Here is a 21,825-nt window from a genome sequence, read left to right on the forward strand (position 1 = left end):
TAACTTGCATTCCATTTTCTCTGATGTGTCCAGACAGGTGGAAACACACACAAATGAGTGCTGGTACAGCTGCAGCCCAAGCTGTTCAGTTGCTAAGCGACTCTTTGCGACCCCATGGACTGTAGCCCACCAGGCTTAGACTTTGTCCATGGGATTTCCTAGGCAAGAACACTGGAGTGGGTTGCTGTTTCCTTCTCCAAGGTGTCTTTCTGACACAGGGATGGAACCCTCATCTCCGGCATCGGCAGGTGTATTCTTTACCACCGAGCCACCTGGGAAGTCCGAGAAGAATCCACACAGGGAGTCAAAAGAGGGGGAAAAGCCTTTTGGGTTCACAGTAGCTGGAACATTAACGGAACATCAGCAGCCCAAATGGTCCAGCCCAAAGCAGCCCAGGAGGAGATCAACCCCAGAACCCCAGCAACAAGCCCACTAGGAAAATGGTGATCCCCATCCAATGCAGGGGTTCCAGCACCCACTCCTTGGAGCTGGGAGGAGCATGGAGCTTGAGCTGGTCACCCTCATGCCCTCCATTCCTGGGCAGGACCAGTCCCTTGTCCTCATGTTATGCATTTCCACTTTCCAAGGAATAAAGAACTGCAGTGGGCTGGGGTGGGGGTTGAGAAGCTGAGATTAAGCCAGTCCTTCTCACTGAATGATGCTGAGTATCATCTCTTGAAAGGAGTTCACACATAGGAGCTGAGGTTGATTTTGTATTGTATGACCTCTTAGCAAACTTAGAGTTAATTAGATCCAATATTTGCTTTAGGGAACTACGGATCTTAAGAACTTAGAAACCATTTGTTACTATCAAATAGTTTTTCCTGTGGCTGGCACCAGATGGAGATGCCAATATTTCTATTTCCTCCTTCTTCTGTTTGGTTCAACCACGGTGGCAGGCTAATTTCTGATGAAATCAACACTTTGCCAAATATACAAATAATGGTCTGATGTGCCTGGAATGATGGTGATCACGACAATGGTAGTTCATCTTCAATGATCAGGACAACAAGGATTCAGGATGCTGATGGTTGCAGGGAGTTACACGGATGCCTCAGTCTTGAGGAAAATAAACCCAGTCCTCACTTTTGAAAGGTTGCGTTTTTCTTTTTTGAAACTAACAAAATGGTAAGTGGATATAAAGGGTGGAAGGCAACTTGAATGCCCCTGTTTGAACTTTGTCTCCTCCGTAGAGCCTCTCTTGACTCTTTCGTGCACCCTTGGGTGCTCCCAGGATACCCACAGCACTTTACTTGCTCACCTCCTCTATTTCATAAAAATTCACAACTTGCCAAGTCTGTCTCAAGTATCCCATTGTTATTTCTTGACAGAAAGGGCTCTGTCTACAGACCCATCTCCCTCCCAAATGCTCAACACAATCCCAGGCAAGGTTTGCCAGGTACTTAAGTACAAATCGAATACTCTGCTTGGTGCTTTTGAAAAAGGACCTGTGTGGCCAAATAAAAGAGACACAATTTATACACCAAAAACAACTAGGAAAAAATACAGAGTAGGAAATAATTATACATTAAATTAGCAATACATATAATTAATGCATTTCATTAGAGGAGTTAATTCGAAACCAGAAAGGGGAGAAATGAGTGTAAACTGGGGTTTTCATAGGTTCATAGAGTAATCAATTTTGTTAGCCAGGAGTAGCAGGATTTGCAAATATGTTGTCTTCACATTAAAGAACTGTGTCAGTACGAATTTGGGTGGGGGGAGGTTGGGGGAAAAATCATCTTGATCCATAAAGATGAGCTGTTTAGCCCTGAAATGCTTTTTATGTCTTGATAATATTCATAACTGCAATCTTTATTAGATTATCAGTCTAACACAAAGATCATCAAAGTTCTTTGTTTAAATATCCCAAGGGTTAAACATTAACACTGACACTAAGTGTCTTACTACTAGTGAAATCATTTTATCTCATCAGATATTTTAGTTATATTGGTGTCAAAAGGGCAAACTGAGTAACAGAGGTAACATTTATTGACCATGTATATGAAGTACTATCTGTGAACTGGAGAAGGAAATGGCAACCCACTCCAGTGTTCTTGCCTGGAGAATCCCAGGGACGGGGGAGCCTGGTGGGCTGCCGTCTATGGGGTCGCACAGAGTCGGACACGACTGAAGCGACTTAGCAGCAGCAGCATCTGTGAACTTAGAAACACTCAGGAGGAAACACTGGTGCCTGACTGTAGTCTTGACTTTCACAAACCGTAGTTTTGTTTTGCAAAATCACATTGATGAAGGAAATGTAACCAGACAGGAAAAGGAAAGGATTTGAGCACCAATTTCTGCTCACTCATAAGCGAACATTTTTTTTCAGTTTTGATTTTTTGCTCATCATGGATGTTTTCTGGCATCCATTTTTAACATTTTAGTTTATTTTTTGGCCAAGTCCCACGGCATGTAGGGTAGTAGTTCCCCAACCTGGGATGGAATCCATGCCCCCTGCGGCGGAAGGGTGGAGTCCCAATCCCTGGACCACCAGGGAAGTACCCTCAAAAGGCATCTCTGAAAAAATGCTTTGCCCGTGATACAGAGAAGTGATCACAAGACACACACTTTAAATGGACTTTCCAATTCTTGTAATTTTGAGCTGTTCTGGGTAAACCGTGGAATGACTCATTTCATCAGCCCTACTCTTGAATAGACACTGACATCCAAGGACCATGACACCATGCATCTTTCCCTGGTCTCTCAGAGCAAAATAAAGCACCGGTCAGGCCATCTGCATGTGCAGCTGTGCCTGTCTCAGGGCATTCCTTACCTTCACAAAGAGGTTAATCTCGGGGTTTGCGGAAGCCGATTCGTTTCCTTCTGAAACATCGTCAGCAGAATAGCTGGTAGGGGAGATCTCGCGGGTGGAGAAGGCTCTGCTATTCTGGATGGTGAAGCTCGAAGGAGAAGGCAGGTCTGCCTCCATCTCGCTTCCATTCTCCTGGGGCTCCTCTGGGTCAGGCCCCTGGGGCTCCTCTGGGTCAGACGCCTGGGGCTCCTCTGGGTCAGACGCCTGGGGCTCCTCTGAGTCAGACTCCTGGTCCTTGGTTGGTGAGAGCAATTCTTCCAAGGAGATGTCCTCGTCCTCTGTGGGTTCCCCTGGGTGGGGGTCCTGAGCCTTAGAATATGGTTCATCAGGCAGGACGTATTCTCCTGTTTCTGGCTGTAAAGAGGCCGAGGTTCTCCCCTGACGCCCAACAGGGTACACGGCCACAGAGTCATATTCTTGGTTTTCCAGCTCATTGACATATAAGTTGTCTTCCCTCCTCACATCTTCATGGACTTCATCGTAAAGGGGACCTCCGTTTTCTGCTGGGTCTGAATCCTCATACACCCTCTCTGTTTGGACTCTGTTGTAGATGGTGGTGCTGTAGTTTTCGTCATTCATGTTTATTGATCTGATAGATCCTTTCGCAAGCAGACCCGAGTAGGTCTGAGATGAGGAAAGGGCTAGAGGATGCTGCACCGCCTTGCAGAGGAATCAACAGGCTTTTGAAACACAGCAACCAGCCACAGCTATCAGTGACAGGTCTCTAACAATCATTTACCGGAGACTTTAGTCGGCAAACCACAAGTCCATTGGACATAAGATAAAGCTTACACAGTCAGTTAACTCCTTCATGCCTGAGGGTATTTTCAAGCAGACTGTGGTTTTTGTCATTGCCAGTAGCTCCAAGATTCTTTGGATCAACTAGAGGTTGAATTATCTTCCCAGTACACATTGAAATTCTGAATAGTTAGCCATTTGTCATTAAATAGGGCTCCTTCTTCCAACTACCTCCAAATGCTGACAACATTCAAGAAGTCCCTGCTGTTCGGTGGAAAACAATTCTGTGCAATCATAACTCATCCATGAAGAGCTGAATTTGTTGCTCAAAACAACTGTTTGAGCATTGATGCCCTGTGATAAATGAGCCGTACATGTTCCAGTTAGGTAATGCATGCCATTTATGTTTCTTATCTGGAAACACCATGAGGTGATTCAATGGCAGAAGGAAAAGAAGATAAGTGCTCTGTTCTATGGTCACATCAGTACAGATCACCCAAGCTAAGGCACTCAAAGATTTATGGCGTGGGTTTTATTTTTTTCTCTTCAACTTGCATGTGATCATCACAGTCAACACACCTTCACAACAACCCTTTTAGGTACAGGATACTAGATGAGCACTAAACGCTTGAGTCAGAAGATACACTCTCTCTCCTCAAAGGACTTCTAAAGCAAAGTACTGCATGCACAAGCTGCCTAGTTGATGTCATCTACAGATGCCACGAACACACAGGCTCTTTGTTTTTTAACCTGGTACTCTAGTCTGCTAATTCCTGCTTCCCTTCAGCACACCATGTACATCGTTCTCTTTCAAATAATAACCCAGGTGGACTGTAAAGGGACTTTTAATGTCCAGAAATCATGTGAAAATTGAGAAGTAACCTGCCTGGTTGACAGGTTTCAAAGCACCTGATGAGCATCTTATTGACAAAACTTCATTGTACCCTTGCCTCCAGTGCTGCCTTCAAGAATCTTCTGGAGTGAACTAGAGCAGGATTTCTAGAAATCTAGCTTTGTGGATAAAAATAGATCAAAGGAAAGATGCCAGAGACAGACTTTAAAGTCTATCAATGCTACCCCTTTATTTTATTGAAAAGCGAAGTGTGTTTAGGTCCGAATACCCGACTGATTACCATAGTTCCCATAGTCAGGTGTTTACAACTCAGTGGAGCCCCAGTTCAAATCCTTCTCACAATCTTAGCACTGGAGAAAACCTCAACGGTCATTCATTCTAAATGATTTTACATTTGAAGGCAGCCTGGAACCTAGAAAGGGGAAGCAAGTGGTCCAGGTTCTCACAGTGAGTTAATACTAAGCTGATTTCAACTGTGATTTCTTAACCTCCAGCTCAGTGATCTTCCTGCCACTCACTCCCTTCCTAAGTCAGTGTTTTCCAACCTTTTTTCCTGATCATACAACCTCCCAACCCACCCCGTACCTAAAAGATTCTTTTAAGATATTTCTCCCATGTAATTAAAATACTGCTGATATACTACATATCTGTTGCTAAGTCGCTTCAGTCATGTCCGACTCTGTGTGACCCCATAGACGGCAGCCCACCAGGCTCCCCCACCCCTGGGATTCTCCAGGCAAGAACACTGGAGTGGGTTGCCATTTCCTTCTCCAATGCATGAAAGTGAAAAGTGAAAGTGAAGTTGCTTAGTCGTGTCTGACCCTCAGTGACCCCATGGACTGCAGCCTTCTGGGCTCTTCCATCCACGGGACTTTCCAGGCAGGAGTACTGGAGTGGGGTGCCATTGCCTTCTCCAACATATCTGTTTACATACTGTATATACATTTGTGCTTTGTACATCCAAAAAAAAAAAAAGTAAGATTTTTTTTTTCACTGAAGAACTAGTTTTCACTCTTCTGGATGTAGTATTGCTTCTTTTGAGAATTATGTGCTTACACTGCTAGAACCCTTCTAGATTATGTGCCATCCTGCATCATTTCCAAATAACAGTATCCTACAACCTGAGCTTATGTGCTTCACATGCTACCAGGTCCTTACCAAGACGACTCAGTGTGTCAAAGAGGCCGGTTAAACTTAGGGCCCAATATCACACAGGTATTTTATACATTCAGCCCCCTTGTCAGCCCATCTCAGGACATATCTATCATGATTTGTTGGGTTGCAATATGGAACTGGTCATCCTGTTAAAGCATAAATCGGATCATCTCTCTCTCTGCTCAAACTCATTTAATGGCTCCTCAAAGTCCTTGCTGTGACCCACATGCGTTTACACGTGCTCAGTCATGTTTGGCTCTCTGTGACTCCATGGACTACAGCCCGCCAGACTCCTCTGTCCATGAGATTCTCCAGGCAAGAATACTGGAAGGGGTTGCCATTTCCCCCTCCAGGAGATCTTCCAGGCCCAGGGATCAAACCCAAGTCTCCTGTGCCTCCTGCATTGGCAGGTGGGTTCTTTACCACTAAGTCACCTGGGAATCCCTATAGTGACCCACGAAGCCCTAGAAAAACTACACCAGCTTTCCTATGCCCACTTTTCTCCCCCTGGCTTACCCTGCTGCAGAGGATGTGACCTCGTTGCTGTGCCTGGAACACTCTGGATCTTTACACTGGCTGTTCCCTCTGCCTGGAATACATTCCCCTTGGATATCTGCATAATCAACTCTCCAAACGCTTCTAAGTTCCTGCTCACACATCCCTTTCTCAATGAGGCCACTCCACTGTCTTGTGTAAAATGATGACCCATCCCAGCTCCTATCTCTGCCCTCTCCCCATTACTAAAAGCCTTCACCGGACTTTCTATTTCTTTTTTCTATAATATATATCACCTTCTAATAAGATATATGCATTACCTATTTATTGTATGTCTTGCGTTTGTTTTTCTGTCTTCTACCACTGGAGTATAAGTCCTGTGTGGGCACAGATCTGTTTCTGCTTTTTCATTATGGTTTCAAGCACCTAGAATAGTGCCTGGCACATATTATTCTATACATTATTTGTTCAATCTATTTTTGTGATTGTTTGATATCTTTATCCTCTACTGGACACACAAAGCCCGTGACTATTTCTCTCATCAGTGCATACCTAAAGTCTAACAGACATCTGACACATGATAGGTGTTTATTAAATATTTGTTTTATAAATAACTGAAATGGAGAAGATGAATCTAGAATTCAAGCCATTTTACTCCTGGCCCATTTTCTACGTGTGTTATCTCATTCAGTTCAGTTCAGTTCAGTCCAGTCACTCAGTTGTGTCTAATTCTTTGCGACCCCATGAATCGCAGCACGCCAGGCCTCCCTGTCCATCACCAACCTCCGGAGTTCATCCAAACTCATGTCCATAGAGTCAGTGATGCCATCCAGCCATCTCATCCTCTGTCATCACCTTCTTCTCCTGCCCCCAATCCCTCCCAACATCAGGGTCTTTTCTAATGAGTCAGTTCTTTGCATCAGGTGGCCAAAGTATTAGAGTTTCAGCTTCAGTATCAGTCCTTCCAATGAACACCCAGGACTGATCTCCTTTAGGATGAACTGGTTGGATCTCCTTGCAGTCCAAGGGACTCTCAAGAGTCTTCTCCAACACCACAGTTCAAAAGCATCAATTCTGTTACTATATTATAAACTCCTGCAGGAATAAGCTGGGTCTCCTGTAGCACTTGGTATAAAACAAGTTGGCTTGTTTGCTTGTACAAGAAAGAGTCCCTCAGTCAATTAATCAATTAGAAAGTATTCTGAGGGCCCCTATGACTGTGACATATAACCTAGGGAAGGAAACAAGACATACTTTCATTTTCTCGAGAAGTTCTAAGAAAGAACCTGTGTGCTTTCTGAATACAAGTTTGCTTATATCACACCCATGTTTGGAAATCTTCAATGAAAACATGTTCAGGAAGATGTCTGTTCCAATATTTTTCACAAATGGAACCAAGTCTGTCTGTCCAGGCAGCATCTCCCTCAGCACTCCCCTGAATGTCCTACTCTGCAGCAGAAACGTTGCTCCTCCCTGAATACACTATCCTATTTCCTGCCCCTATGCTTTTACACATATGGTGCCTCCACTGGGCAAAATGCTACTCATTCCACTAGATATAGGATATAAATATACATAAGACATGATCGGATGTGCACACACAACTGAGGAAATTTACAAATTAGCTATTCCACAGAAAGTATCCAACTGGGACTACAGCAGCCCTGCCCATTGTCTTAGATAACTGTGGGGCCAGTGTCTAGTCTTCCGCATTGCATGTACAAAGACTCAATTTGTAAGTTTACACAGGTCTTTTCAAACATTGTAGAACTGAGTCACCTTAACCAAACTAAAAAACAAAACAAATATCAGTTTATCAACATAAAGGCCAATTTATTAATTTACCCCTCAAGGCATAACTGCCCCATCGACCTGAATATTTGCTCAAGATAATAAGCATGATCTCTTCACAGTAGCAAAGTCTACACAGAGAATCAGTTAAGGTAATATCCTCACATTATGCTTATATGACATCTCTAGAATCTGAGACAATACCCTTAATTTAAAAACCCAAATCAGTGATTTGTGCCTTTTCTTATCCTGATCAGTCTTATTAGGAATTTTTCAAGTCTATTTCTTTCTAAAAAATGTTTGACTTTATTAATAGTCTCTATTGTTTATTTCTTTGTAATTTCATTCATTTCTGCTCCTATCTTTATTATTTCCTTTCTTATCCCCTTTTTGGATTTACTTTTTTGTTGCTGTTTGTTTTATACTCCAAGATAATTGTGATGGACACATACCATTGGCACTTAACTTTTCTTCTTTTCTAATATATGCATTTAAAAAAATTTCCTCTAAGGACAGCTTTATCTACATCTCACAAGTTTTGATTTGATTTAGTTTCCTTATCATCCAGTTCAAAATACTCCTCATCTTCTGTTTAGATTGTTTTCCTTTATCCATGAGTTACTTATAAATGTATCGATCTATTTTAGAACAGTTGAAGATTTTCTAGTTATATTTTTGCTATTGATTTTTAGCTTAATTTCACTGTAGTCAGACAAAACTGTTGTTATGATTTTAATCTACTGAAATTTGTTTTGAGATAAGTGGGAGTGATCTCAAGGCTGCAGGATTTCAGAAGAGGGCAAGGTCCCCCGGGTTGAGTGTATGGAAAAGGGAAAGTGAGTATCTTAGATGGTAGAAGAGGCCCAGACAATGAAATGGAGAAGGGTGATTAAAGTTTGAAATGTGATGCCGAATCAAGAATTCACAGTGGTGGAGATAAACCAGACTGGCTGGAGTACGTGGATTCTGGGGGGGGCAAAATAAGAGAAGTTGGCAATACGGGGTTGATTGTGGATAACCTTGAATGCCAAGATCAGAAATCTGAGTTTTATGCTCACAGGATGATATGGAGGATGAGCAGACACATAACACAGAAAGTCATTCAATTCCACAATGATTTACACTCCACCTGGCTTTAAGACAGAGACCTGTGCTCAGAGAAAACCACTTCCCAGTAGCTGGTGTTGCTTATTAGAGCAATGTGGTCTACTGACGCTTCACAATATAACCACCACATTTCAATATGGGCACCAGGAGTGGGTAGAAAGCATCTGAGAACTTGGGATGGTTGTGCTAACTGCGAACGTGCCCCACTCCCCTGGCACTCTCGCCTCCTTGAAGTTCCGTCTAACACCATTCCCACTGGTCACTGAATAGCTTTATTTTTGTAACCTTCATCTAGTTGTTTCAATATTCTGAATTTCATTCCTCACGATTCTGACTCTGCCACCATAGCCCGCCATAGGTATCTCTTAAAATTTCACCAAACTTTCTTCCTTCTCAAATTGTGAAATCTTCCGTGTCTTGACTTGTCATTACATTAGTTGGTCTACTTCAGCGCTACTTTAGATCACACAATCTGGGAGAAGACCTAAAGGTCCTAGAAGCCTGAGTAAAAGTCATTTATGACATTTTATTACTTAGAGGAAATGACAAAGAAAATAGGAAGAAGGATAATATTCAATATTAGGAAGATGAGAGATGGAATGCTCTTTGCTCAAACTTGAATTTAACTTGAATGGAAGGGACAATAAGGTTGTTTAAATAAATTTGATAAAGAAATTGAACACGGAGAAATGACATCATTTTTTAAATAGAAAGAACCACACACCCTCAAGCCCTCAGGCAGGGCACTCCTGCTTCATCCTCACCCTGCCCCGGCCATGTTGACTCACACAGGCTGGGAATGCGCCCTGAACCCCAGAGCCCCGCCCTCAGTGACATCCCCGGGTCCTCCCCCTGCCCTTCCTCTTTATTCAGTCTGAGTCTTGTTTTCTCCCTCCACTTCCTCCCTCTGCTATCTCCAACATGACCGAAGCCTGACCCCTTAGTAGCTGTCACTTCTCTAGAACCTTCTATCACTTCTCTAGAATCTTTGGTACAAAAGAAGAGCAACTGGAAGCAGATGAACTTGCAGCTGCCCAAAGAACTGCCCAGACAGCCAGCTTCAGAGAGAGGCGAGGAGAGATGGCAATGCCCTTCGCTGGGCTTTGGCAGACGAGGGTACAGGCACACTGCCTCCGTATTGAAGGGACTTGAGGAAACACCAAGTTTACTCAGCATTTAGTGGAGCATTACTGGGCTGCTTTGCATTCTTCAGCCTAAAGGGAATGTGCATTCTTTCCACCACAGACAACTTGACTGCACTGAGCTCTCACTCACCTTCTTCCACGACATTTCTCCATCTTTGGGATTTTACTTTGTGGTGTGAAGGGTTCCGGGGTTTTAATATTTGGGTTCTTTTTTTTTTTTCTCCAAAGACATCCGGGAAGTTTGGCTGGGTATTATAAAACTAAAAGTAATCTACCTCAGTCATGTTCTGAGTCATCACTCTGTACGTTGGGTACTTCTCTAGATACTCTGCACTCAGAATCTGAGGGGTACTGGTTCCAGGACGCCCCAGGGATATGCCAATCCATGGATGCTCAATCTCTTATGTAAAACAGAGTACAAGTGCCCTCACATCCTTGGGTTCTGTATAGCAAACACAGGGCAGACTTTGTAACAACTATAATGCAAACTGTAACTCTGCACCATCCAGAGAAGATGAAGAGAGAGCTGTGGGCTTTGAAGATGAAACATGGGGAATGAGTCCACTGGGTTGGGGATGAAAGCCTGAGTAAACCATCCTTTCATGCTTCAATTTTACATTTCCCAAACTGTATCGCCCAAGGCCACTGCCTCCAGGTTATTCCACAAGAAACACACTTACCTGGAAATAAGTACACAGCTGTCATTTTGAGCTTCTTAGGTTCCTGCTGTGGCATCAAAGATGGCTGTGCTTTTGTATTAAGGTGATTTCTTTCCATTATAAGTGTAGTCCATGCTTATTATAAAAAAGGTATTAAGAATCATCTGTAATTCCACTATCCAAAGGTAATTATGTTAATTTTCTCTTACTCCTTTTCTACCCATATATTGTTAATTGGAATTATGGTTATCTTTGTATTCTGCTTTAAAAATATTGACATTATACAGAATATATACAAGGAATTTAAGTGCATGTATAGAAGAGCATTATTTTTCAGTCAATTCAAATATTAGTTGATATAATTTGTCAATGTAGAAGATTCAAAGACATTTTTTCTTTGTCAAGCCAAATTACTTTTTAAAAGGCGAAGGGTTTTGTTTAAATAAGTGATGGGCCCAACTAACCAGACAATAGAACGGGAAGCTCCTTCATCGTTCCTGCCTCTGTGCACTTTCCAGGTTGTCACATGTTGACTCTGTAGCAACACCAGGTGATATTCACAGCAGCGCGGAGCTCACTGAATCCAAGGGATCTCAAGACGGCCTATGATTTCCTTTAAATATCCCTATCCACAGATAATGTACTCAATGTATCTACATGTTTAGATTCCCTTTTGGTTTTAATTTACATTTGGGTGAGGATTGGGCAGACCTGGGAAGCAGAAAAACGAAACTATGGAGTTGTGGGCTGAAAAAAAAAACCAACTCGAATGCAAAAGGAGGAAGTCAAGAAACACCTGGAGTAACAGGCAAATTTGGCCTTGGAATACGGAATGAAGCAGGGCAAAGACTAATAGAGTTTTGCCAAGAAAATGCACTTGTCATAGCAAACACACTCTTCCAACAACACAAGAGAAGACTCTATACATGGACATCACCAGATGGTCAACACCGAAATCAGATTGATTATATTCTTTGCAGCCAAAGATGGAGAAGCTCTATACAGTCAGCAAAAACAAGACCAGGAGCTGACTGTGGCTCAGACCATGAACTCTTTATTGCCAAATTCAGACTTAAATTGAAGAAAGTAGGGAAAACCACTAGACCATTCAGGTATGACCTAAATCAAATCCCTTATGATTATACAGTGGAAGTGAGAAATAGATTTAAGGGCCTAGATCTGATAGATAGAGTGCCTGATGAGCTATGGAATGAGGTTCATGACATTGTACAGGAGACAGGGATCAAGACCATCCCCATGGAAAAGAAATGCAAAAAAGCAAAATGGCTGTCTGGGGAGGCCTTACAAGTAGCTGTGAAAAGAAGAGAAGTGAAAAGCAAAGGAGAAAAGGAAAGATATAAACATCTGAATGCAGAGTTCCAAAGAATAGCAAGAAGAGATAAGAAAGCCTTCTTCAGTGATCAATGCAAAGAAATAGAGGAAAACAACAGATGGAAAAGACTAGAGATCTCTTCAAGAAAATTAGAGATACCAAAGGAACATTTCATGCAAAGATGGGCTCGATAAAGGACAGAAATGGTATGGACCTAACAGAAGCAGAAGATATTAAGAAGAGGTGGCAAGAATACACAGAAGAACTGTACAAAAAAGATCTTCACAACCCAGATAATCACGATGGTGTGATCACTGACCTAGAGCCAGACATCCTGGAATGTGAAGTCAAGTGGGCCTTAGAAAGCATCACTATGAACAAAGCTAGTGGAGGTGATGGAATTCCAGTTGAGCTATTCCAAATCCTGAAAGATGATGCTGTGAAAGTGCTGCACTCAATATGCCAGCAAATTTGGAAAACTCAGCAGTGGCCACAGGACTGGAAAAGGTCAGTTTTCATTCCAATCTCAAAGAAAGGCAATGCCAAAGAATGCTCAAACTACCGCACCATTGCACTCATCTCACACGCTAGTAAAGTAATGCTTAAAATTCTCCAAGCCAGGCTTCAGCAATACATGAACCGTGAACTTCCTGATGTTCAAGCTGGTTTTAGAAAAGGCAGAGGAACCAGAGATCAAACTGCCAACATCCGCTGGATCATGGAAAAAGCAAGAGAGTTCCAGAAAAACATCTATTTCTGCTTTATTGACTATGCCAAAGCTTTTGACTGTGTGGATCACAATAAACTGTGGAAAATTCTGAAAGAGATGGGAATACCAGACCACCTGATCTGCCTCTTGAGAAATTTGTATGCAGGTCAGGAAGCAACAGTTAGAACTGGACATGGAACAACAGACTGGTTCCAAATAGGAAAAGGAGTTCATCAAGGCTGTATATTGTCACCCTGTTTAACTTCTATGCAGAGTACATCATGAGAAATGCTGGGCTGGAAGAAACACAAGCTGGAATCAAGATTCCCGGGAGAAATATCAATAACCTCAGATATGCAGACGACACCACCCTTATGGCAGAAAGTGAAGAGGAACTAAAAAGCCTCTTGATGAAGGTGAAAGTGGAGAGTGAAAAAGTTGGCTTAAAGCTCAACATTCAGAAAACGAAGATCATGGCATCCGGTCCCATCACTTCATGGGAAATAGATGGGGAAACAGTGGAAACAGTGTCAGACTTTATTTTTCTGGGCTCCAAAATCACTGCAGATGGTGACTGCAGCCATGAAATTAAAAGACGCTTGCTCCTTGGAAGGAAAGTTATGACCAACCTAGATAGCATATTCAAAAGCAGAGACATTACTTTGCCAACAAAAGTTCGTCTAGTCAAGGCTATGGTTTTTCCTGTGGTCATGCATGGATGTGAGAGTTGGACTGTGAAGAAGGCTGAGCGCCGAAAAATTGATGCTTTTGAACTGTGGTGTTGGAGAAGACTCTTGAGAGTCCCTTGGACTGCAAGGAGATCCCACCAGTCCATCCTAAAGGAGATCAGCCCTGGGTGTTCTTTGGAAGGAATGATGCTAAAGCTGAAACTCCAGTACTTTGGCCACCTCATGCAAAGAGTTGACTCATTGGAAAAGACTCTGATGCTGGGAGGGATTGGGGGCAGGAGGAGAAGGGGACGACAGAGGATGAGATGGCTGGATGGCATCACTGACTCAATGGACATGAGTCTGAGTGAACTCCGGGAGTTGGTGATGGACAGGGAGGCCTGGTGTGCTGCGATTCATGGGGTCGCAAAGAGTCGGACACGACTGAGCGACTGATCTGATCTGAAGGTTTACTGAAGTGTTTCTTGTTTACCAAAATTTTGAAGATGAAGGGGGAATGTTTCAGCAACATGGGGTAAAGGAAACATTGGTGCCAAATAGACCTGACTCTCCCACTTACCTTTTCTGAAGCTTGATTTCCTTATTTGTAAAAATGGAAATAACACCTTCTTCAAAGTGTTGGTGGAAAGTTTAAATGAAAAAAATATGTGTGAAGCCTCAAAGCCTGGCAGATTGGACAGCGTGTTCAGTGTTAAGTTTCCAATCCTTCTCCCACAACTAAGCTGCACTGGTTTGAGAGCTCATAATGAAGAGATTCTGGAGGGGAAAAAATAAGTATAAGTAACATCATGACATGTTAGTATGTTAATGGAACTTAGTTCTACTCCAAACTATATTTATTATTATACATTTTGGGAGTTATGTTCTTTCCATAACCTCCTTTAAAATATAATTATATTTTGCATTTTTGCATTTTGTGCAACCTGAAAGACATTTACAGACAGTATTTTGCACAATTTGCCAAGTATGCAGTAAAGCAGGTATTACCAAGTCCACTTTACAGGTTTAAAAGTCATGGCTCAAGCTGCTTTTCTGGTGTGTGTTTATAATACTAAGATTAGGGCTCCGGTCCCCTCACAGCTGACGCTGAACTTTTTCCACAGCTCAAGATTGCTGTGATCATTAGTTGAAAATGTAAACTCTGTAAATGCGTCTCTGTAGAGTCAGGGAAAATATCAGATGTCTGTAACTGAACCAGAATGACAGATCATGCAATAAAAATGAATGTTTTCACTAAAGGCAAGTCCAGTACGTAACAAGGATCGAGTTCAGAAACAAGCAGCAGGGTTTAGCAGCTCTGAATGTTTCCTTTCACTCATAGTCCACTAGGGGGCACTATTACCCGCTCTCAGCACCGACCTGGCGCCACCTCAAGAGCTGTTACCTTCTTCCGGGCTACAAACCTAGATAATCCTTACAGTTGACAGAATTCCTGGTCTGATGGCTTTTTCCCACTTCTTAATTATTTTTCGTTGAGGATAACGTGCCTCAAATTCAAAACATGTTTAAAATATTTTATCTATATATGTCATATTAGAGCTCAAGTCCCTCCCTTTGAAAAATTCCTTACAATTCATTTAATGAGTATTAAATTTTAAAGGAGAAAGGAGATCATGAAGACCATGTGACCTTCATATCAACCCGAGGGCAGCTCATCTTTCTATTTTACACCCGTTGAAACAATTTCAGAGAAAGGAACTTGTCCAAGGTCAGGCAGACAGTTAAGCAGAGAAGCCAAATCCAAGTTCTTTTCAGTTTCCTAGCTGAGACTATTGGAGAAGGCAATGGCACCCCACTCCAGTACTCTTGCCTGGAAAATCCCATGGACAGAAGAGCCTGGTAGGCTGCAGTCCATGGGGTCGCTCAGAGTCGGACACGACTGAGCGACTTCGCTTTCTCTTTTCACTTTCATGCACTAGAGAAGGAAATGGCAACCCACTCCAGTGTTCTTGCCTGGAGCATCCGAGGGACGGGGGATCCTGGTGGGCTGCCGTCTCAGGGGTCGCACAGAGTTGGACACGACTAAAGCGACTTAGCAGCAGTAGCAGCAGCTGAGACTATTAGTAAATTCAAATGATGCCTTCCTAGACTTGTTAGACAAACAAAACAAATGGGATAGCATTTTAAAACAATATCAATTACAAAAATTCATTGCAGCCCCTTTAAAATTTTTATCTCTTTAGTAATTCTTTTTTCCTAGAGACAATCTACAAACTAATTTTAATGTGTTTTACTCCAAGTAGCTAGCACTTTACCCCGTCTTAGCTCCTAACATGGATAATGTTCAAATTGAATAGAAAAAAAAAGTGTAGTGATATCTATCTAAATTCTGGATTGTTCACAACAAAATCTGATTTCATTTTGTGTATGTGTATACACATTTGTCTATATATACGTAAAATTCTATTTGTACCCAACTTCCATACCAATATTCTGTGGCACTTTTAGTGTCCTGAATTTCTGATGTTTGCAGCTTCCTTACTATCATTCAAGAAAATCTATTGTCGCTGCTAAAAATCATGGCATATAGTATCTGTACTAGTAGGTCTACATTCTAAGGTCTCAAATTAAAAGCTAAGAAGTCTCCTTGAATGAATACACATGTACACACGACCTTGTACATGTACAGCTTACAGGATTAGGAATCATGGGGTCACTGCAGTTTCCATCTTTCTTATTTGGATCGTCATTCTAGTCCAAAGGTTGCTCTCTCTTCTACCACTATCTCTCAGTCTAACTCCTGGTTTTACCAGGGTAACTGACCTACAGTGCAGCTAAGGATACATGTCTTCCTGTCTCTTTCTTATCTATCGCTCATGACCCGGATAGGTGACGCCTTCCCCATGAAACCCTGTCCCATCTCTCCAGACTTGTTTTCATGTCTGTTGCTGTGAGCATCATATTCTGCCTATTGTAACAGCCTCATCTTACTTCCTTCCCCAACACCCTTTCTTTAAATCCTCTGGCCATGCCACACAGCAAGCGGGATCTAGTTCCTCAACCAGGAATCTAACTTGTGCCCCCTGCCATGGCAGCACGGAGTCTTATCCACAGGACTGCCAGGGAGGTCCCCCCAACACCTTTTTTATCTTGCCTCATTTCATGAGGAAGATAACCATATCTTATGTATCTTTACATCCCCTAATGTTGTGCTTCTTAAACTTGATTATGTGTAAGAATTATACAGGGATCTTGTTGAAATATAGATTCTAATACAACAGGCCTGGGGTGGGGCCTGAGACTCTGCATTTCCCAGAGAATCTAATAGTATGGGTTCATGGACCACGCTTTCAGGAGCTAGGCTCTTGGACACCTTGCATATTTTGCACATGGCAAGTGTTAACTCACATGTACTAGAAAATCTAAAGTTAGAACATAAGTACAAATACAATGAGATAGCACTATACAATCAACACTATGGCAACACCAGTGTTGGCAAGAATGTCTGAGTGCCTCGATTCTCATAAAAACATCCTCGAGGATGTAAAATAGTATACCTACTTGAAGGAAAGAACTGGTTGTCTTTTTTTAAACAAAATTAATGTATCAGTTCAGTTCAGTTCAGTTCAGTTGCTCAGTCGTGTCCGACTCTTTGCGACCCCATGAATCGCAGCACACCAGGCCTCCCTGTCCATCACCAACTCCCGGAGTTCACTCAAACTCATGTCCATCGAGTCGGTGATGCCATCCAGCCATCTCATCCTCTGTCGTCCCCTTTTCCTCCTGCCCCCAATCCCTCCCAGCATCAGAGTCTTTTCCAATGACTCAACTCTTCGCATGAGGTGGCCAAAGTACTGGAGTTTCAGCTGTAGCATCATTCCTTCCAAAGAACACCCAGGGCTGATGTCCTTTAGAATGGACTGGTTGGATCTCCTCGAAGTATACTTACCCTATATCTAGCAGTTCCTCTCATATCTATTTACTAAAGAGAAATGAAAACACAAAAAGATCTGTACAAGAATGCTCAAAACAGCTTTATTCACAATAGGCCCACACTGAAAATACTCCTGGTGTCCATTAGCTGGTAAATGAATAAATAAATCTTGGTATATATACCCTGTGCAGCATATGTGTGTGTGTGTGTGTGCGCTCAGCTGCTGAGTTGTGTCCGACTCTTTGTGACCCCATGGACTGTAGCCCGCCAGGCTCCTTCATTGTTGAAATTTTCCGGGCAAGAATACTGGGGGGGGGTTACCAATTCCTTCTCCAGGGGAATCTTCCAGACTCAAGGATTGAACCCAAGTCTCCTGCATCTACTGCATTGGCAGAGGGATTCTTTACCACTGTGCCGCCTGGGAAGCCCGTCCTGTGCAGTGCTGGCCACTATTTCAATGTCATGGAATACTGGCTCGGGCACTCCCACGAGGCTGCTGCTACTGCTAAGTCACTTCAGTCATGTCCGACTCTGTGCAACCCCATAGATAACAGCCCCACTAGGCTCCTGTCCCTGGGATTCTCCAGGCAAGAACACTGGAGTGGGTTGCCATTTCCTTCTCCAGTGCATGAAAGTGAAAAGTGAAAGTGAAGTTGCTCAGTCATGTCCGACTCTTCACGATCCCATGGACTGTAGCCTACCAGGCTCCTCCATCCATGGGATTTCCCAGGCAAGAGTACTATTGGAGTGGGTTGCCATTGCCTTCTCCTCCTATGAGGCTACAGTTACATAAGGTAGAGTTGTAGCCATCAGAAGGCTTCTCTAGGGCTGCAGAAGCTGCTTGCAAGATGGCTCCCTCGTCTGACTGTTGGCAGGAAGCCCCAGTTCCTTCCCACGAGGTGCCATTCAGGGAGCTGCATGAGTGTCCTTCTGACACGGCCACTGACTTCTGTCACCGAGTGATCCACGAGAGAGGCCTGCTGCGGCCTTGCCTGGTTCCAAGCTGTCTTGAGGTCAATGCTTCTCAGTCAAAGTTGGGCCAAAGGCTCCTTTTTATTAAAAGGTATGAACCGATACACACAGCGACAGAGGTAAATCTTACATGTGTTATGTTAGTGAAACAACCGGATACAAAAGAGTACTTACTGTATGGTTTTATTCCTTTTATTAATATGTGATGTTACAGAGGGCAAAACAAATCTATAACTTTTTAAAAGTTGAACAATGGTTGCCTGGGGATGGGGGAGACAGGAAGGGTTACCAGGGACTTTTTCCAGAGGAATGAAACATTGTGTGTTGTGGCAGGACTCTAAACTACAGAGGTGTGTGTATCTGTCAAAGCTCAGAACCGTATACTTGAGATCTGTACATTTTCGTCTTTTTAGTTTTTATCTGAAAAGGAAAATAACCCTAAACAAATTCTGTACTACCATTATTGATATGCTGCTGCTAAAACTTTCTAAGTGAAGTGTACTAATGACAACTGACACTGAAATGCATCCGAAAAATGAGATGGATTGATGGATGGACAGACAGCTAGATGTGAGGGTAAAGCAAGTGCAGAAATGCCTGTAGCTGACTCTTGAACAGTCCCAGGCTTAGGGACGCCAACCTTCCACGCAGTCAAAAATCCGATTATGACTTTATAACTGTGTTCATGGGTTCAGTCAACTGCAGACCGTGTAGTACCCTAGTGCTATGTCTTGCAAAGGAGTCTGTGTATAAGCAGATCCATGTAGATCAAAGCTTCACTGCTGAAGGGACAACTATACCACAGAATCAAGACAGTGGCATATGGGTGTTTTTAAGTTTTCTGAACGCTTGAAGCTTTTCATGAAAAAATGTTTAAAAGAAAACAACCAACAATAGTGAGGAGAAATGTCTGCTTCTCTCTGTACCCCTGACCCCAGCTCAGAGTCGACGCCTCTACCGTCTACTTAGAGGCCCTGACAGCACTGTGCAGCTTACCACCTGTGCAGAGAGAAAAACTCAGGTGTGTGCACAGACAGACAGAAGGCATCCCGGCAAAGGCCTAGAAATGTCGGTCTACATGGGACCTTCAGTCACGTACAGAGGCTCTAAGCCTCCTGAGAAACAAAGACTAACAAGAGACTGAAGCTGCCAGGGCAACCAGAGTGGCTGGGAAAACCGGAAAGAAAAAATCTGAGACCTGAATTTCATCATTCCAGGCCATCCATGATTAACAAGTACCCTAATGAAACATCTCGGTGGTTAAAATTCAACATATGCTGACACAGTTTACTTAGAAATGTTTGCGATTCTCTGTATAAATATCTCTTCAGTACTTTTTGTTCATTTAACCCATAATCTTTCCTCTGAGTTAATCTGAAATGGTAACCTTCTTTGTTCATGGATTTCAGGTGATGTCACTCATTGTCTTGTTCGTTGATATCAGTGATGTCATTCATTGCTGGACCATCCAGTGGGGTGTAGGCACCTCTTCTCATTGACTGAAACACTGGTCCTCAAAGCTGGCTGCCTACTAGGATCACCTGGGGAGCTTTTAAAGCCATAGGGATGCCAGGTTTCCCTAGGATAGTTGGATCCAAACAGGATGATGGGTAGGAGGGTGGCCTAGACAGCTGTACTTTTTATTATTTATTTTGGCTGTGCTATGTGTCTTATAGGGTCTTAGTACTCTGACCAGGGATCGAACCTAAGCCTCCTGCAGTGGAAGTGCAGGTCTTAACCACTGGCCCGCCAGGGAAGTCCCTCATCTGTACTTTTTAAAAGCTCTCTTAGTGAGTTAAATATGGGTCACATAACTAGACCATAAATTTTCAAAGTTAAAAAGTCTTCAAAGGGACTGCAAAGAAAATATAATTTTACTTGAAAAAATGGTGTTTTAGGCAAAGGTTTTTAAGGTTTGTGGGTATCTTCTTCTCCCACCACTTAGAGACATATATCAAAGTGTGATAGGTTGATTAGTTCACATCAAAACAAAATAAACTTCAGCTTCAGGTTTCCAGAATTAATAAGATTTCATTGGCAGAAGCTATTTTAATTTTATGGAAACTGCCATCTAGGAGAATGCACTAGTGGATTATCTTAAAGGTGGGCTAAGTGTGGGTTTAGGGCAGATGCCAAAATGCATGCTTGCAAAATATTCACATTTGAGATTTCAAAAGCAGCATGGGAGGACTCATTATGGTAGAAAAGAAACAATTAGAATAATACTAGCCTTCGTTACAGTTCTTCTATCTGCTAGAGGCTGGGAGAATCCATGGCCTCTGTCAGGATTATGGGTGAGGAGGCTGCTCCCAGCCTGGCTGAGCTGGTGGAAGGCGCTGCTGCAGGGGGATGGATGAGCCTGCTCCCCGCCTCCGCCCGCCCTCGGTCCCCAGCCAGGAGTCAGCACCGGACAACGAGAAGGTCCAAGTGACCAGGAGAGGGGGGCGGAGGGAGCTTGTGCCTGGCCCAGAAGGTTTTACACTGTGAACTCGGCAGAGAACAATGTGCTAACTGTTCTTTGTTTGCTGAGCAGGGCTGGGTGCCAGCGTGGAGCCAGCCCTGAGAAGCTTCCAGAGCCTGGTGACCAGGTGTGGGGAACTAGCGCTGGCTGCCTGAGGCTGGGGGGAGAGGGGGGTGCAGGGTCTGTAATGGGGGAGGTAGACAGAAATTCTGTGGAACTGACAGATTTCAGAGTTTCTTATTAGAGGAAGAGACAGAAAATGGTTTAAAAGTCAGGCCAGTAACAGTCAAGCCAGAACACTGAACTCCAGGAAGAAGGTAGAGAGTTTGTCCCGCTGAACTAAATGGGCACACACTCCCCTAGAGCTGGGGTCTTGTCCAAAGGTCAATTCTTCTTGGCCTTCAGGCTGTCCGACGGACAGCAAATAGATGGAGCAGAAAAACGACCAGACCCAGTTCTCCAAGCTCTCCCTCCCGGACACTGTGGAATAACCCCTTCAAATGCAGGGCAGCAGCCCCAGGGTTGTGAATAAGAGACAGCGAACAGGACTTCCCTGGAGGTCCAGTGGTTAAGATTCTGCATTTCCAATGCAGGGAATGAAGGTTCAATCCCTGATTGGGGAACTAAGATCTCACGTGCAATGCAGCCAAAGAAAAAAATTTTTTTAATTAAAAAGAAAGAGAGTGAATAAGGCCACCTCCCTCGGAAGCTGGACTTTCTGGGAAGCAGAACAGAGGCTTTGCTCCAATATCACCGCGCGCTGAAAGGGTGAAAACTGTACAGATATAATCTTGCCTTTGGTCTTTCTGATGTATCGACCTAGGAAAAAAATGGAAACATACACAAAAGAAAACAAACACACACACACACAATTGTCATGAGTGATTATCTCTGGGTGGTACGATTAGGGAAGAATTGTACTTTTTTCTACATTTCTAGAACACCTTATTTACTTTATGTGTGCACATATGTGTGTGTGTGCATTTATTTATTTATACAAAGACCACGCACATCTAAAACTCAGGAAAA

At 43.1% G+C, this 21,825-nt stretch overlaps 1 protein-coding gene across 1 annotated transcript in view; it reads right to left on the reverse strand.

Moving 5' to 3' along the window:
• The window catches only part of CLIC5 (chloride intracellular channel 5), a 170,199-nt gene extending 166,656 nt beyond the window's left edge, over window positions 1–3,543 (reverse strand). The window contains exon 1 of the mRNA XM_027525491.1: window positions 2,777–3,543. Within this exon, the coding sequence (XP_027381292.1) occupies window positions 2,777–3,394 (618 nt within the window). The 5' untranslated portion in view covers window positions 3,395–3,543. The remainder of the gene's footprint in view (window positions 1–2,776) is intronic.
• Window positions 3,544–21,825: the final 18,282 nt, after the last annotated feature.

The sequence above is a fragment of the Bos indicus x Bos taurus genome, chromosome 23, assembly GCF_003369695.1.
Source record: "Bos indicus x Bos taurus breed Angus x Brahman F1 hybrid chromosome 23, Bos_hybrid_MaternalHap_v2.0, whole genome shotgun sequence".
Lineage (NCBI taxonomy): Eukaryota > Metazoa > Chordata > Mammalia > Artiodactyla > Bovidae > Bos > Bos indicus x Bos taurus.